Genomic DNA, 14,488 nt, shown 5'->3' with positions numbered 1-14,488 from the left:
AATTACATACGCATTCCCATTTCAACTCTCCCAGCTGAAAAGTGTGCGTAAAAAGCAAGTAAGAATTAAAGTGAATGCGCAGGTTGACCACTTGATACCCTGTAAATATGAAAGCAATGTGTATAATATTGCCATAAATTGCTATAATTGAAAGATGAACTGAAAAATAAATTTGAATCCAAAACTAAGTTATATAATGCATTCGACAGTTGGGTATACCCAACGTCTCGTGCGTTTTATTACAGGGTATAATGAGAAATAAAGTTATTAAATGATTAACATTTGCCAGAGTTAAAATTTGAATAATTTTCTTTCATTTATTTTCTTCGTTTTTTGCGTGCAACTGCAACTGGATGAGAGCTGCCAACGCCAACAACAGCAACAACAGCAACAACCGGCGACATGGCAAGTTGCTGGCAACTTGGTGGCAACTTGTTGGCAGGCAATTGCAGCAATGCTTCAGCTACAGTGTTGCTGCTTTGTCAACTTGTTGCTATAATTTATGTAATCATGAGCAAAATGCGAAAAAAGCACAACAGCCAAAGATTTAGTTGCGCTGTTGAAATCTTTGACTATTTCTTCTCCTTGTTATTGTTGTTGCTCTCGTTGGGTGTTAATGTGCAATTAGCGCCAAGTTGGCGAAAGGAAAAAGGGAAACAGAAGCAGAGAGCTAGAGAGAGAGAGAAAGAGAGAGATGGTTTGAGAGGGCTGTCAAGTGGGAGGGCGAGTCCGTTCCCAGCACTAAAATGGCAAAATTCATGTTCGTGGATGGAGCAAAAATGAAATGCGCCTGTCCTCAACAACAAAGGAAAATACAAAGAAAAAACCCAAGAAGGAATAGCAACAAAAGCAACATAATGACGAGTAAATGCTCTATCAGCGAATGTATTAGAGGATTGTTGACAAGAATTGTAAATTATTCACTGCAATTCAGAGTAAACATAGTTTAGCTAGAGATGGTTGCTATATTTTATACTTCTAAATATCAGATTTCTTTCATTCTTTGTTATTGAATTGCTATACATTAATGAACGATCAATGATCTCTATTGATGCAAAATTTCATACTTCTATATGCCAGATCATAAATCTATATATTTCTTTATTTGATGGTGATCTGCCTTACATTACAACCACGATCAGTGATCGCTCTGCTCACTAAATGTAATAATTCCCCCAGATCTAAATATTACTTTCTTTGTTATTGATCTGCAGTAAATTTGTTAGCGATCAATGATCGCTCTATTCGTGAAATTTTTCTACGATCTAAATATTACGTTGCTTTGATGATGATCTGTGTTAGATTGATAAACGATCAGTTGCTAAATTTCATACTTTTAGATGCCAGATTCTCTTAGATCTAGATTCATCATTGATCTCTCTCCTCGTTAAATGTCACACTTCTCTTAGATCTATATATTACATGCACAACATTGATCATCGGTCAATATTCGCTCTCTTCGTTAAATTTCATGTCAGTTACGTTTAGATCTAGATATTACATTGTGTGATACTGATCTGCATTACATTGATCAACGATCAATGATCTCTTTCCTCACTAAATTTCATAATTCTCTGAGATCTATATATTACTTTAACTATTATTGATCTGCATTACATTGAGCATCTATCACTGATAGCTCTCCTCCCTAAATATCATACTTTTTGATGTCAAATCTAAAAATTATATAATGATCAATGATCAACGATCAATGATCGCTCTTCTCAGTTATCACATGCAACACATCTCATATAGAACTTGAAGTACTCGCTGCGCTCAAGCAAAAGGGTATTGCAAAACTGAAACTTTCGCTTTCTGAGCCGCGCGGCGTCAGGAAGCGAAAACGAAGTGAAGTTCATAGCTGGTTGCTGCTGCAGTTTGGCTCCACTTGCAACCGCATCCAATTAATGACCAGTTAAACAGTTAGCTCTCGACTAAGGGCAGGCAAGACCAAGAGAGTTGCGATGTTGCCATGACTGACAGTCTGAGCCTCGGCCTACGTGCGCCCAATCAAGTGGCCCACCTGACACCTAGCTTCTCCCTCTCCTTCTCCTCCTCTTCCTCCATCATCGTCTCCTGCTCCCACTTCGAAACATGACATAAGCATTTCCATCGAACTGCTCAAAATATGTATTTTTGTTTTGTTTTTTTGGTTTTGGTTTTTTGACAATGGCGCGCAACTGCTTCCCAGATTCCTCAGACATGCGCTCCCCCTCTTCAAAAATTACATGTCTTGTGTCCGCTCTCTTCGGTCTCTTCGGTCTGTGCTCTCTCCCCACGCCTCTGGCCACGCCTTTGCCTGACTTCGGCTCGATTCGGGCGGCATAATTGACCGAAATTAAGCAGACATTATTCAATTTCGTGCCATAGCTGAAGACAGCCGTTTTTGCCGGCTTCGCTTTGGATTTGGCTTTAGCTTCGGCTTTGGCTTCGGCTTTGGATTCGGCTACGGATTCGATTTCTTACCCGCTGGCTGCAGCAATCGTTGACTCGCTTGGATTGTCAAATGTGTACGACATCACGTCGACACATGTAGTTGAGTCGACTGTTTGACTGTTGCGGCATTTATGGGATAGTCATGGACAGGAATTGTATATAGATTTGTTTTTCAATTTTGCCCCAAACTGAGTCTGAGGGCTTGGTTGATGAAAGTCGGGCATTCACTATATGGAATGCTTTCCTAGTATTATATTATTGATTAAAAAGAGTAAAACAGTATTTTAATTTGAGACTTACTAAATACCTCTAAGATTATCTAAGCTTCTTACCTACCTTATCTACTCTTTAAACTTCCGCAACCTGATGTGAAGACCAATTTCTTAGCTCGCATTGAATATAGAACATTTGCAATCACACTTTGTTATGTGTACTTTACTCTGTTGAGGGTTATTTTCGAAGTAAAACATTTCGCGAACTTGCAACACAGCTTACCACATCGTGTGCTGTAACATTTCGCTCAATGTTGATCCTCACAGTGAGCAAACGCGCGCGGGCAAGAAAGCGCGAAAGAAGACAGATAACATAAAGACTGTGAAATAAAGAAAAAAAACCCACGCCCAACTCAACTTGCAACACACGTACGTACATAGCAGACATTAACCGACAGTCAAACGGGCCATCTTCGAGCTGAAAACAAACCAAACATCGTGTAACCAACAGCGAAATGTGTCAATTGCTATTTCGTTCCCAGCTCTCAGTCTCAGTCTCAGTCTCTGCTTTGTTTGACTCTCGCGCAGCCTCTCAGTCGTTTAATGACCCAAATTCGTGGTCGCACTGACCACAGACACTTTGCGCACACAATTCGCCGACTATGTCATCATCATTGCCATTGCCCCGTCTTCATTTTCATCATCATCATGTTGTTGTTGTCGTTGTTATCTTCAGCCTCATCGGTCGCATCTTCATCGGTTAGTTTGTTATGTTTACTCTTTGGCTATTTGCTAGTTGCTGCTGCTGCTGCTGTTTTGTTTTGTTTTGTTTTTTTTTTTTTTCGCTTTTTTCGCATAACACTTTCCATTTCATTGGACTCACGTACGCCGTAGTCATCGTTTCGCTAAGCTAAGCCAAAGCTAGAGTCTGAGTCGAAGTCGCAGTCGAAGTCGAAGTCAGAGGCGTATTGGCTATGACTGGGCATTTCGTTTAAATCAAATCAAATATTTACTTAAGGTATTTTCTTCACTTCATTTTGGTCGTTTTTTTCGGGTGTCTGGCTAAAGGGTCTTATATAAGACACGCCTTGGGTGGTTTATTATGACCAAAGCTCAACAGTTTACAGTTTATTTTATGGGTGCACGCAAGTGCGCGAATTGCAGATTGTGAGTTGTGCCCGTTAATTGGGAAATTGGGCTCGATGCGACTTGCAATTCAAAATTGGTCAACTGCTTGTTGTCATTATTGATCGATGCCATTAGCTGACGCTCGCTAAACGGGAGTCGAACTAACCGTTGTGCCTTTGCCTGACACCTACGAAATAAAACGTGCACACTGCCAAAAATGTCGCGAATGCGCAACTATAACTACTATAATGCTTAACCTTGGCACAGTTGAACAACATCGACATCGACATCGACATCAAAAGCAACGGCAAACCAAAGCAAACCAAACCACATAGAGCAACTGTTATCGCGCGATTGTGCCACACAATCAGGAAATGCCTCCCGTTTGCCGCCACGCCCACACGAATGTTACGAAAAATTGCATTATGATTTCGTTTGATTGCTCGTCAAATTTGATTGTTTGACATTTGGCCAGGCTTTTAATTTCGCTTCGAATAACAACACAGCGGAAGCGAAGCAACGCTTTAAATTGCTCACGTATACGTTATATATTGTGACGTCACAGCACAGCACGACAAGTTTGCTTTGCCTCGATGGGTTTGTGCACTCGCTAAGTGCATTCGCTTTCGTGTTTTTTGTGTGTGCAAAAAAGTGTTGCATACCCTCAGGCGGTGTTTGAAAATTGAAAAGCGGTCGCAAGTGTTTTGGTTGTGATCTAAGCTACAGTTAATGCTTTTATTTCATTAGCAACTCTAAACGAATAGCAATACATACAATACGTAATTTAGTAATAATATCAATAAATAGCAATATTTGTATAAATATTTAACGAAACAATATAAAGTCATACATGTATAGAAATATATATATGTTTATAGTACCCTAACAACTACACAAATATGTTTCTGCTGCAGCCACAATAACATCAGACAAAAAAATACACAAAAAAAAAAGCCAGCGATAATAATAATTACATACACACATTTGACTAGTTGATGAAATGAATGACGGGCAGACAAAAGAACAGACAGACAGAATAATGTTAGCCAGCTGCAGCAGGCGGCGGTGCACGTCGCATGCCCCAATCCTCCTTAATCAAATCCGAAGCCTTCTCCCCAATGGCAATGACTCCCGCATTCGGATTGCCATTGACAATGGTGGGCATAATGCTGGCATCGGCCACTCGCAGCCCTGTGACGCCATAGACGCGCAGTCGCGGATCGACCACTGCCATGGGATCCGAGGCGGGACCCATGCGACAGGTGCCGGAGGGATGGTAAATGGTGAACGTGAACTGCTTGATGCAGCAGGCCCAATACTCGTCCGACTCGAATTGATGGTGCCGACAGCCCGGTAATGGAATGTTGTGTAGTCGCGAGCCAAAGCGCTGGAATGCCTGCGAATTGGAGACGTTGATCGCCATCTTGATGCCCTCGACAAGGACATCGACATCGATCTGGTGGGCAAAATAGTTGGGTATGATTTTGGGCGGCTGTGTGGGATTCCTCGAATTGAGTCGCACAAAACCGGTGCTCTTGGGACGCAACAGCAGCGGCAGTATCGACCATGTTTCGCTCTGCTGCAGCGGCTTATAAACCGTGTTGTAGAAACCGTCGCGCAAGTTGAGTATTTTGCGTATCTGCTCGCCGGCATCCGAGGCAATCGAGCTGGGCAGAAAATGGAACTGAATGTCGGGCCAATCCTCGGCGGGATCCTGATACTTCGTATTCACAAAAGCGACACCCTCGACGCCCGAGAATGACATCGGACCACGCTCACGCATTATGTACTCCATGGCCACGGGTATTGTTTGGAAGCGTGAACGCGTCACAGTGAGCGGGGCATCGATCACAAAGGTTAGGCCACCCAAGCCCACGTGATCCTGCATATTATTGCCCACGGGCAGATCCGAAATCACGGGAATGTTGTGCTCGCCGAGGTGATCCGCCAGTCCAATGCCGCTCAGCATCAGCAGTTTGGGTGAATTGAGTGCCCCCGCACTGAGTACGACCTCGTTGCGTGCCTGCACCACCTGCGTCCGTCCATTCTTGATGTACTCCACGCCCATCGCCCGCTTCGTCTTGGGATCGATGAGCACACGCGTGGCCTCTGCGTGCAGCAGCACATCGAGATTCTTGCGCAGTCGGACGGGACGTATGAAGGCCTTGCCGGTGCTGCACCGGGAACCACGTCGAATGGTGCTCTGGGTGAGCATGAATCCCGTCTGCTTGGCACCATTAATGTCGCGATTCTCGTAGCCCATCTCCATGCCCGCCTGCAGAAAGGCAATCGAGAGTGGAGTGCGCCATGGTGACTCCTGCACGGTTAAATAGCCGCCTGTCTCATGGTAGTTGGTTGAGGCCAAATACGGATTGCGCACATCTTCCGATTTGAGGAAGTACTTGAGCATGTTCGGGTAGTCCCAGCCGGGATTGCCGAGTTCCGCCCACTTGTTGTAATCGTTCTTCGAGCCTCGCACATAAACCATTGCATTCAACACCGAGCTGCCACCGAGCACTTTGCCACGCGGCCAGTTGCAGCGATCGCCCTTCATGGCCTGACAGTATTTGCCCGGCGCCGGTATCGTCTGGTATTTCCAATCCAAATCGGTCAGCTGTATGTATCCGGCGAGCGCTGGCACATCCGAGATCTCGGTCTCATCGCCGCCTGCCTCGAGCAGCAGCACCGACCAGTTGCGCACCTCGCTCAAGCGATTGGCAATCACAGCGCCCGCAGAGCCGCCTCCGACCACAATAAAGTCATACTGGCGCTTCACCTGCAAGCATGAGAAAGAGAGTGAATGAAGGCCTTTTTTCAAATGAGAAGTTTCAAGAGGATAGAAGAGAAAACTAGCGTTTAGGCATTGCGAATTCAAAGCTTTCTCTAGTCACTTTTGGGGATATGAGGATGCTTTCATCTATTATCCTGTCTTTTGCACTTAGGAGGCAGCTTCTGACATATATTTAGAGACATTTCAGTTAGTTAAATAAATACTTATTTCTATTTTTGTAGAGCTTTCCTAAGACTCAAATTTTGAATTTGTTGCCTAACTTCAGAAAATTTCCCCTGCGGTGTTTGCCGCTAATTTCCTCATCGTATTCCATCATTTAATGCAGAAATATAAAATAGCTTCGATACGAGGGAGACATTTTAGTAGTTTTAATTCAATTTATGAAAGAACTATTTTTGTGGGGTCTTAGTAAAACCCTCAATTTTTCCTTTCGAATCCATGGATTTGTCTGTTACCGAACTTCAGCTAACTTCTCTTTCTTCTTTATCGTCTACTTCTTCATCGCTTTCCATTACTTAATGCATGCATTTAAGGTAGCTATGATTCAAAGGAGATATTTCATAGTAGAGATAGTAATAGTTAAACCTATGCTATTTATGTTTTTGTGGGGTCCTTGTAAACTCCTGAAAATGTATTTTCCAATGCAGGGATTTTGCTGTTTCCTAAATTCAACTTACTTCTCTTTCTTCTTTGTCTCTAGCTTCCTCACATTTTCACATAACAATGATATACTAGTGAAATTTATGCTTTGGAATTCCATTTCAGGGATTTTGCTACTGCCTAACTTCAGATAACTTATTTTTTCCGAACTTTTCCGCTAACTTCATCCGCTAGTTTCCACCTCATGTGGAATGCTCAATGCACTTACGTATTGTGGTTCGAGCACTTTGTTCTCGGGATCGGCGTACTGATAGCGATAGTAGTTCATGCCGATCGCCAGCAGTGGTATCATACCAAGCAAAGACGTCATTGATGCAAACACCATGTTTCAGTAATTGTCAAATCCAAGGATCGTCCTTACAATTTCTGCCCGTAACCACAGCTGTCGTCGAATTAACGCTGCTTCGCTGCTTAGTAGCTGATGTCTGATGTGACGGATAACCGAAACTCGATGCAGGTGCACTGGCTGAGAGTGTTGAACTCGCCGAATCACCGCCGAGAATTTTCGGCGTATAATTGCGTATGCCGCCCGGACGCGCTGACTTGAAGTGTGCGCGCGCCCGTTCGTCCTCCTCCAAGATATCCAGATAGGATTTGATATACAGATGGTGGCTTAAATAGTGTTTCTGTTTGTCCAACGAACGACTCGATTTACTCGACACCAGAGAACTGGGACAACCGCTGCTCGAGCTTGCCGAACTGCTGCTGACCGCCGACAGCGATGACAACGAGGAGCAATGACACGACGAATTGTAGATGCCACTGTCCGAACTCTGCGACGAGCTGCGTTGCAAGTACTTGCTGCTGTTGTTGTTGTGGTTTAACTTGGCGTAGTGCGAATCACTGTCCGATTGAGTGCTGGCAATGCCCAGCACTTTGGTCCGTTCGTATGTCTGTTTGGTTAGATTGTATTTGTGACGCAATCGATAGTTGGCGTCGTAGTCGTCGGTGCTGTTCGAGCTGGAGCTGCTCGATAGATTGCTGGCTGGCGTATAGATGGGATCCTTGTAGCTCTTGCGATGTGCCTGCTGTGCACGCTTCACGTTCTGATTGAGGTTATGATTGTGATTGTGGTTCTGGTTATGGCTGTGGTTGTGGTTGTGGCTGTGGCTGTGGTTCTGGTTGTGGTTCTGGTTGTGGTGTTGCTGCTGCTGTTGGGATATCTCTTGGCCCATATTTTAATGGCAATATGGACAGAACTGCAAACAGAAATAAGCATAGACAATTATTAGATCAATTAGGTGAATGTAGTCTTAATTCCATATATTGTATATTTAGTATATATAGTATTACAAAACAGTTTGTGGTGTTCACTTTTCTATATAGTATATCTAGTAGAGTGTTTAGTATATCTAGTATATTCCATTTAGTATTATAAAACAGTTTGTGGTATTCATATTTGTATCCAGAATATCAAGTATTATAAAACAGTTTGTGGTATTTATATTTTAATCTAGTATATCTAGTATATTCCATTCAGTATTATAAAACAGCTTGTGGTATTCATATTTGTATCTAGTATATCTAGTATATTGTGGCATTCATATTTGTATCTAGTATATCTATCTATATCTATTAATACATTATTATTATTTTATATTCTTGATTATTCAACTGCTTCACTCTATGATTCTTTCAAGTTGAACTTGAGTTGATTAAAGTAAGAGTCAAGTTGCATTACTCTTTCTAGTATTTCTTTAAGTTGTCCATGCACTTGCTTAAAGCTTGCGTTATTCTCTGATTCTCTTGAATTTTCACTCACATTATTCAAACATTTTTGAGGCACAAAATGTGTTTGCATTTAAGCGAGCACTTGTCAGTGTTGTGGACTAAACTGAGCAACGCAGCTGTTCGCATTTATATATCGTCTTTTGTGCTTTACACATTTTGCAAAAGAGGCCATAACTATTTTTGGCTGAGATGTGTGTAGCAAGCGCGTTTATCACATTTCCATTTCCATTTGCATTTGCATTTCCATGAAATGAAATTTCGAACTAGTTTCGGTGTACTTAAGTAACGGACGCAAGTCGACCCTAAAGCGCGGAAGCGCTGACGTTGGCCAATATTGCGTTGGTCAATTGATGGCACACACACACACACGGGCACACACACACACATACGTTCGCGCGCGCACGTTTTATGCGGTCGCTTCTCAACGGCAAACAAAAGACTTAGGCAACGAACTTGTTTACATTTTTCGCAAGCGAAGAAGAAGAAGAAGCAGCCGCAGTAGCAACAACAGCAAATGTTATCAAATCGGTGATTGAAAATGAAATAAAAATCAAAATAATCATTTAAATGATGTCAAAACAGCATCTCATTATACACATGCTTGCCCCCTTCTTTCTCTCTCTCACACACACTCGATGCTGATGCTGATGCTGATGCTTCCTCCCACTCTTGCTTTCGCGCTATTTCTATGCGAGTGTTCAGTTCAAGTTTTTCAAGTTCAATGCCGTCGTCGTCTCAGGCGGAAAAGCAACTTTGTGCGCAATCCTCGTCAATTTCTGTTTCAGTTTTGTATATTTCATTGTAAAATGCAATTTCGTTATTGCGTTTGTCTCCCTCTCAGTCTCAGTCCCTGCTCCTGCCTGCTCGGCAGTGGCAGCTTTAATTGCTTGTCTGTGGTTTTTCCACTCCACACTATCAACGTGTTGTCGTGGTCGATTTAAACGATAGCAGTGAAAGCAATCCCCTCAACCAGCCAGCCAACGAAGGAGCGAGTTTTTCGTTTTCATTCGTGAAGCTTCCTACTCTCCTTTGGCCATCGAAAGTTATGGTAGTTTTATGTTGATTTTCTGTGTGTTTTTGTTTTGTTTTTCTTTTTGCACTATGTCACATGAAATGTTCCGAGTTCATTTTGCTTACATGTGCAAAAAAAGTAACGGTACAATTGCCGACTTGTTTATCTTTTTTTTTTTTTTGGCAATTTATACGAATAGTATTTTTATTTTTGGCTGCTGTTGTTTTTTGGGTTTTTTTTTTTGGCAGTGGCGCGTTGCAACGTCTTCGCGGTTGGCTTGTAACTGAGCTAAATGCGAAACAACAAAACAACCAAAAATCCCAAAAGACAAGGGAAAGAAATAAAACCGTTAATAAAAGCAAACGAAACATTTGGTGTTGATCGTTGATCGTGAATCGTTGATGGTTGCTGGTTGCTGGCTGATGTTGTTCGCTTGTGGCTGCAATACGCGCTAATTTATGCAACGCCCTTGGGACAGATCCCGTTCGTTAAGATTTGGGGCAACACCGGCCCTCAACACACACACACACACACTCACAGAGGCAACGAATGACGCAATCTCGTTTTTTTTGGCTTTTCTCATTCATTGAATTATTGTTAGCGGCTCTTCGCTTTACATCATCCGGCAAAGTCAGCTAACCCTACAGCTCCAGTTCCCTGATGAGCTGATGTCGTTGTTGTTACTGCTGTCGATTGTTCGTGCGTTATTATGCAATTGACACATTGTTAGAAACTCAGCTCAGCCTCCTCAGTCGCACAATTTCATGGTACAGTTGTTTCGTCTGTCTGTCTGTCTGTCTGTCTTTGGCTCGTCTTGTCCGTCAATTATGATTTGACAGCTTTTAATTATGACTGGGCTTACTTTACGGCTTATAATTGATGACATTTGCCTGGGCTCTTCTCTTCTCTATTTTTATTGACCGCACGTTTTTTCGTTTTAGGTTTTGGTTTGCTTTTGTTTGTTTGTTTGTTTGCTTGCTGTGCTGTGTTGTGCTGTGTGCGCGTTGTGGGTCATAAAAAGCCCAAGTCAACTAACTGCAGCAGGTCTTGACACTTTCTCGCCTTAGTCACGCTCGCATGGCGCTGCTGACTGAATCAAAACGCGCGGCTAATTAGTCAGCCAGCCATCCTAAGCTAAGCAAATAGTTGGCCAAGTTACCACCAAGTGTCATGTTTCATTCGCATTTCCGGACCCAAAAAAAAAAACAATGAAGAAACCCTCAACTGCAAAAGATTTCCCCTAGACATCTTTGATGTGTTTGCCAACAATTCAGTCAGGGACACTTGCGTTTTGTTATTTGAGTTTGTTTTGGAATAGCTGCAGCTACTGCAGCTGCTGCTGCATTGGCCAAATAACTTGAAGGCATTGCATTGCTCAGTCTAATGGCGATTGCATGTCTAAAATCTATTGCAAAGCATTTGCTTTTCCTTTTCCTATTGCAGCAGTAGCAGCAGCTTTGCTTTGGCAATGCCATCGAAATTAGTGTACGGAAAAGTTGTAGCACATTTGTGAAATATCTTCTTAATAACTTGTTGGATTTGCAACTGCCAAATGCAACGCTTATATCTTGCAACTGCTTCAAAAGTTGCATAACTTAAGCGTTCGATCTGTCAAGTTTTACACTTCGAAATTTGATTTAAAGAGAGTTTCAATCTGTCTATTGATCTATGATTAGAATTTGTCAAGTTTTACACTTTGAAATTTCTTTTAAAGATTGTTTAAATCTGTCGATTGATCTATGATTAGAATTTGTCAAGTTTTACACTTTGAAATTTAATTTAAAGATTGTTACTGCTTTAGAATGATCTTTGCTTAACGTCTGTCAAGTTTTACATTTTGAAATTTTATCTATAGATAGTTTCAATCTTTCAATTGATTTTTGGTTAAAGTCTGTCTAGCTTAAAACTTTAAAATTTAATTTAAAGATTGTTACTGCTATTTATTAAACTTTGATTTAAATTTGTCAAGCATGTTTATATGCTGTCGATTGATCTTCGATTAAAATTTGCCAAGTTTTGCCCTTTCAAATTAATTTTTAGATTATTACTTTAAAATCTTCGAAATTGCATTTAAAAATATCTCTGAATAGCTGTTTACTATGAAAGGGAAATTACTCAGTACAAAATGCATTCTAGGGTATTCCTATTTCATTCACTTCAGACTCAGTTTTATTTGTCAGCTCGATCTTACTTGTTGTCTGCTTTCGAGCAAGAGTAAATAGTCAAGTTTTTCCATGACATCTCCAATTGCATTTTTCCGCTTTTTGCTGCAAATTTTCCGCCTTGACTTTGGTCTATATACGCTGACTTGGACTTGTTGCTGGAATTAAAGTTGATCGCGACTTGAACTTGATTTTGTTGCGACAAAAAGTGGCGCTTAAGCAGAGGGATATTCATTTGGCAATATTGTTTATTTTTGTGATTTTTTCAATTTCTGTTTGGATGGCGCTTGCTTTCCATTTAGCCAATTGGCTGCGGGTCTTGGCTTGGCTTGGCTTGGCTAGTTGGTGGCTGGCTTTAATCGTTTTACAATGTGTGTGTTGTGGCCAAGAGCGGCGTCATGATTGGCTATTTATAGCATCGGACGTGCACAAATTGATAATAATTTGCTTGGAGGAAGGTGCGAGGCGGCTGCCGAAAGCTAGAAAGTGTTCGAACGTGTGCAGCAGGAATGGGCCAGCAAAGCTCAGTTGTCGAGTTAAACGGATCGCACTTACATAAGAACTCAGGGCACGATATTTGCAATGGGCTAACGATCGCTAATCAGTAATCAGTAATTGGTAGTCTGTTATCGGTTATCGGTTATTGCTATCGACAGCGTCGTTTTGTTTGCCTGTTGCATAACTCGAGACGAGACGAGATCGCGCGCGCTTTCCAAAAAGTGAAAATTAGGACAAGTGAAGCAAGTGCGTGGATCTCTTGCTGTATGTATGTGTGTGTTTGTTAGTGTATTAGTGGGCTTATAAGAGTATTTGTGCTTACAAGTACGGTTGTCTTATTGTCAACTTGCCTCCGCTGGTTGCCGCTGTGTCGCGTGGTTAGCTGCCGCAGTTGCAGTTGCAATCGCAGTTGCTGTTGTTGTTGATTCGGTTGTTGTTGCTGCTGCTGGTGATGTTGCCTGTTGTTGCTCGTCTGCAGTTACCACAAACGCAACGGCCTGCCACTTTCCTTTGTTTCACACATTATGCTAGCTATTCACTTTTATTTTTCTCTCTCTCTTGCTCACACAAAAACACAACAGATGTAAAAAATTGTTTTGCGGCGGGACAAAGTTCGCTTTGCTTTTGCGTTTGCTTTGCTTTGATGTCGATGTTGATGTCGATGTGGATCGCGTTTTAATACAATTTTACAATTTTAATCTGTTATTGCTGTTGTTTGTATATTTTGTTTTTTATGTAATTAACGCTCTCGGCACTTTCGACGACGCTGACGTTGACGTTGACGCTAACGTTGACTGCTGCTGCACGATACGCACGCCACGGGCTCGTCTTGTTCAATGAACAAATCGGTTTAACACCGACGCCAGTCAACCCCAAAAAAAGCTTTGCTTCCACTGCGACTTTGGCTTCGTCTGCAACTTCGCCATCGTCATCGCCATCGTCATCGTCACTGCCATCGCCTTCGTCTTCGGCTGGAAGCTTTCCCAACTATCCAAGCCCAAGACAACTTTCAATACCCGCTTCCCACTGATCGATCGTGTATGATAAGCTAGTGACTAATGTTACAAGCTAAATGCTAATGAATCTCTTATAAACAAAGTCTTGCATTTGCCATATTATTGTAATGCGAGTTATAAGCTATTAAAATTCTACACGACTCCCGCAAATTGCATTGCGATTGTTAACACACGTAAAAGTTGCGACTACAAGCAGCAACAATTGTCTTCGGGTATCTTACGGTCAAGCACACACACTCGACTGTAGCTTTCTTACTTTTTTTTTTTCTTCTTTCTTTTCTTCTTTGCTGTTATGTTACCATGACCATTGCGCTTGCACTTTCGTTTTCATTCGCTGTTCGGCATTTGTCGTCGGCCTCTTCGTCTTCGTCTTCGGCTTCGTTTTCTGCCTTTGTCTACGTGCTTTGGCAAACGTTGACTGGTTTTTTTCTTCGTTGTTGTTGGCGTTGTAGAGAAAAGCTTTTTTGGAAGCTCCTCTACGCTACTCTCTGGCTGCTTGACACTGATCATGAATGTTTTACAAGATTGTTTATCCGCTCATTATTGATTTTTATACTCGCTATTGACTCTAGGCAGCTCTTGACTTTATTACTCAAACATCTCGCAAATTGCGTTGCATTAAGATATCTCTGCACGTCATTGTGATATCGATAATGTTTACACTATTCACTACTCACTGCTCACAAATCACCCACCATCATTGCCACAACTTGTAAATACCACATTACACACATATGGACATATCTCATGTGACATTGCTTTTTAAGCTGATATTAAATCGATAGCTATTTCAACCTTGAAGTTCGCCTTGGAATGTTTTGATAGGCTTTTCTCCTTAGTTT

The 14,488-nt window shown here is 42.0% G+C and overlaps 3 protein-coding genes across 6 annotated transcripts in view; 1 reads left to right on the top strand and 2 right to left on the bottom strand.

Annotated features, from left to right (window-relative positions):
• LOC132795892 (flotillin-2) overlaps positions 1–14,488 on the top strand; it is a 122,807-nt gene that overhangs the window by 35,428 nt on the left and 72,891 nt on the right. The window lies entirely within an intron of this gene.
• On the bottom strand, positions 4,503–7,552 carry LOC132796796 (glucose dehydrogenase [FAD, quinone]). The gene is made up of 2 exons (XM_060808095.1): positions 7,436–7,552; positions 4,503–6,552 (listed from the first exon to the last, which is right to left on the bottom strand). The coding sequence occupies exons 1-2, from the start codon at positions 7,550–7,552 to the stop codon at positions 4,819–4,821; spliced, it is 1,851 nt and encodes a 616-aa protein (XP_060664078.1). The 3' UTR covers positions 4,503–4,818.
• On the bottom strand, positions 7,566–13,197 carry LOC132796797 (myb-like protein A). 2 transcript variants are annotated; one of them, XM_060808097.1, is made up of 2 exons: positions 12,953–13,197; positions 7,566–8,426 (listed from the first exon to the last, which is right to left on the bottom strand). In XM_060808097.1, exon 2 carries the CDS (start codon positions 8,400–8,402, stop codon positions 7,566–7,568), a length of 837 nt encoding a protein of 278 aa, XP_060664080.1. In that variant the 5' UTR covers positions 8,403–8,426; positions 12,953–13,197. The 2 variants fall into 2 exon arrangements, with proteins under 2 accessions (XP_060664080.1, XP_060664079.1); XM_060808096.1 differs by having other exon boundaries at positions 12,981–13,197.

The sequence above is a fragment of the Drosophila nasuta genome, chromosome X, assembly GCF_023558535.2.
Source record: "Drosophila nasuta strain 15112-1781.00 chromosome X, ASM2355853v1, whole genome shotgun sequence".
NCBI lineage: Eukaryota > Metazoa > Arthropoda > Insecta > Diptera > Drosophilidae > Drosophila > Drosophila nasuta.
This window is presented reverse-complemented; position numbering and strand designations above follow the sequence as displayed.